Source organism: Pygoscelis adeliae, unplaced genomic scaffold (assembly GCF_000699105.1).
Source record: "Pygoscelis adeliae isolate BGI_AS28 unplaced genomic scaffold, ASM69910v1 Scaffold286, whole genome shotgun sequence".
Classification (NCBI taxonomy): Eukaryota; Metazoa; Chordata; class Aves; order Sphenisciformes; family Spheniscidae; genus Pygoscelis; species Pygoscelis adeliae.
The window spans coordinates 9,223,821-9,227,160 of NW_008825076.1; the positions used below are offsets into that span (position 1 = coordinate 9,223,821).

The window sequence follows — 3,340 nt, forward strand, 5'->3', positions numbered from 1 at the left end:
CGGATGGCTCTCACCATGGGTCTGACGATGCAAAACCTTCAAATCATGTCCCAGAAGCAAAGCCATCATCTCTTGAAGATGCTCATGTTCAGCCGCTGGGGTGTCTGGCCACGGTACAGCAACCAGTGTGCCCATGAACAGTGAGCCCATTCATCCCGGCTCGGCGCAATCAGAGCTACGTGACAAACCCATCTATGCTGGCAACGCGGGCCATTACGCACAATGGGTGCATGAAACGTGCCTGCGGTTTTCAGAGCATGGAGGTCAGCTTCAGCCTGGATCGGGATAGTCAGGATGGGGGGAAAAGTCTAACACAACGCACACACTTACATTGGGAGAGGGCTCCAGCATGTTGTCTCCATGCCAGCCCGAGATGGGCACGAAGGGAACTGTGGCTGGGTTGTAGCCGATCTTCTTGATGTAGGCGCTGACCTCCTTGACGATCTCATCGTAGCGTTTCTCGCTGTACGGGGGCTCTGTGGAATCCATCTTGTTGATGCCCACGATGAGCTGCTTCACCCCCAGGGTGTAAGCCAGCAGGGCGTGCTCACGAGTCTGCCCGTTCTTGGAGATACCAGCTTCAAATTCGCCGACACCGGCAGCAACGATCAGGACGGCGCAGTCAGCCTGGGAGGAGAGAGCTAATGAATTGCTTCTGTCCCCAGAAAGCACTGCTCCTGGTGATACCCCTGAGAGCTTTGAGTAAGCCCCAGATGAACACTACTCATGGCTTGGACAGACTCCCTGCCAGTTGCTACCCATAACCCTGCTGATCTACCTCAAAACTGACCTAACTGTGTTATTTCAGACTTGCCAACTGCGCATGGTTTTGCAACGTGGGTTGGAAACCAGGCTGGGTCCTCCAGGTTGCATGACCCTAACCAGGACCTCATCTTGATCATCCAGGGATGCACAGCCAAGGCCTTATCTGAAACCCTACTGAAGTCTTGCAGATAATCTCCCTGGATGACGGATGAGACTACAGCCATGCAAACTGTGTTCCCTGGCTTACTTCTGTACCCAAACCCCACAGCAGAAGCTGCCTGGGTTTGATGGAAAGCCATGCCTGGCCCAACTGGCATCACAATGGGAATCACACCAGGCATGCAGCAAGGCTCATCCAGCACCCATTAACCACAGTGAGATGCTGGAATCTCCTGCAGTGCAACAAGGGGAAACCACCCTGCCCTGGAAGAGTAGACCACGGAGTTTGGCAATGTGATGTGGTTTATGGGACAAAGACAGCTGTTTCGAGAAAAAGGAAGGAGAAAAGACCCATGGAGTCTCCTTTAGCCAATAAAACCTAAGGGATTGGTGGAAGTTGCTTGTATACATCAGCTGGCTGAGTCTAAAATAATGTCTTAACACACCCTCACACAAAGGCTTGTAGGTCATAGCATCCCACCTCCCAGAGAGGCCATATTTGTCCCCATCTCCTCCAAGTAGGTGAAATGGGGTGGAGAAACCACCTCTCTGTGCCCAAGGAGGCCCTTTCTCCCAGACGCCCAGGGAGGTGCAGGACCATGGCGAGCTGGGTCTCCTGGTGCTACCCAGCCTCTTGCATGGACCCTGCTCAACACCACTTGATGTCTCCTGTCTCAACTACCCACCTCCAAAAGAACTCCAACAGCACCTACGTGACCCTGTGCTCATCAGCAAGCCTCAGCCTCCCACCTCTGGCAGCCCCCCACCCCCTGGCCACCATTTCTCACCTGGGAGGTCCCGGTGATCATGTTCTTGATGAAGTCCCTGTGGCCGGGTGCGTCAATGATGGTGATGTAGTACTTGGTGGTCTCAAACTTCCACAGCGAGATGTCAATGGTGATGCCACGCTCGCGCTCGGCCTTCAGCTTGTCCAGCACCCAGGCATATTTGAAGGACCCCTTCCCCATCTGGCCGACACAAAGGCAAGAAATGGTGAGAAACATCACAAACATTGAAGGCAAAATTCCCTAAATCCAACGGCAATGATCTATTTACTAATAAATACAGGTGAAAGGAGATATTGCTCTCAGTGCATTCCTCAAGAGGACAGAGGAGAGGCTGGAAGAAGAGCTGTGAAGTGAATTTGTGAGTGGATGGGGAGGAGCTGGAGCCAGTGACTGATGAGATCTCCTCCATGAAACACCATGGTCCCGCACTGCTGCTGGGAAATCATGGTGCTACATAATTACACAGAAATGGTGGAAAGCTTCTTATTGTTGCATTTTGATCTATTAACCAAACCTGTGAGACAGCTGGTTAGTGGGAAAGGGCATTGCTCTATGAGTGAGCCCATAACTGACAGGGGTGTAGGAGGGGAATGGGTTAAAAGAAAATGAAATGCTAGATGGTTGCTATGAGCAGAACAGAAACGTGATTGATTTTTGCCACGGAGTGTGCGAATTCACACGAAAAGCTACTGTGAGCTGCAGCCAGACCAACTGTTGTTGCCAAATGGCCAAAATCTCAGCCAACATTGTAACGCATAAAATCATGCGCGGTGAGATTAGCTACAGCAAATCTCTCTGTCCTGCAATAAAGCTCGTTCCTTGGTAAAACCACGATGTCACTTCTGAACCACTTTCTCCTTTGGGTTGGTGTCGGTGTCGTGCCATCAGGGAGAGCGGGACTTGCCCCCCAGCACGGAGGTGGTGCTGCCAGTCTGAGCTGGGATCCTGCCAACGTGGAGATGGGGCAGGACAAGACCACCCCTTGCTGACCACACTGTGTGCCGGGGCAGTCTGGGGAGCCCGGCTGAAGCAAAGGGTTAATGGGCATTGATCATCAGCTCTTAGCCTCAGGTGCAAGGTTTTGTTTTAAGACAGAAAATGGAATTTAGGTCATTTGCGGATGATTTAATGGGCTCTAACCACTGGCAAGGACAGAGCCGTGATACCCCGCTCCCCTCCATCCATCCTGGTGTTCTCTGCAACCATGGTTTCTTCTGGACTATCAATGCGTAAAATTCGTTATGGCCAATTATAAATCACTGGTCCAGAGGGAAGCGCTTCCTGATCACAGGCAGTGAATGCTTCAGTGATGGTCCTCACCAAGAAGGCTAACGTAGCATCACATCTGAACCTGTCCTGCCCACGCCGTGCCCGGGGGGGTGGTCTGCCCCTGGCCCCCGCACTCCAGCCCCGTGCCGGCTCATTTATGTAACAGCTGAGCGCTGCAATGACTTTGCAGCTTGTTCTGGAGGATTACAGACAAAATCCTAAAGCCAGGGGCAAGCCTCCCCCTCCTAGGGGGGGACACCAGGTTGAAAGGGTGATGCCCCATCCCCGCCGAGCAGCTGGGAGCTCTCGCGCCTGCAGGAAGGGCAGTCGCTGGGGGGGGGGGGGGGGAAAAAACGAAA

At 52.9% G+C, this 3,340-nt stretch overlaps 1 protein-coding gene across 1 annotated transcript in view; it reads right to left on the minus strand.

The window, feature by feature from the left end:
* EEF1A2 (eukaryotic translation elongation factor 1 alpha 2) overlaps positions 1 to 3,340 on the minus strand; it is a 12,979-nt gene that overhangs the window by 7,135 nt on the left and 2,504 nt on the right. The window contains exons 2-3 of the mRNA XM_009326816.1: positions 1,713 to 1,892; positions 331 to 627 (exon numbers count right to left, since the gene is read on the minus strand). Coding sequence (XP_009325091.1) covers positions 331 to 627; positions 1,713 to 1,892 — 477 coding nt within the window. The remainder of the gene's footprint in view (positions 1 to 330; positions 628 to 1,712; positions 1,893 to 3,340) is intronic.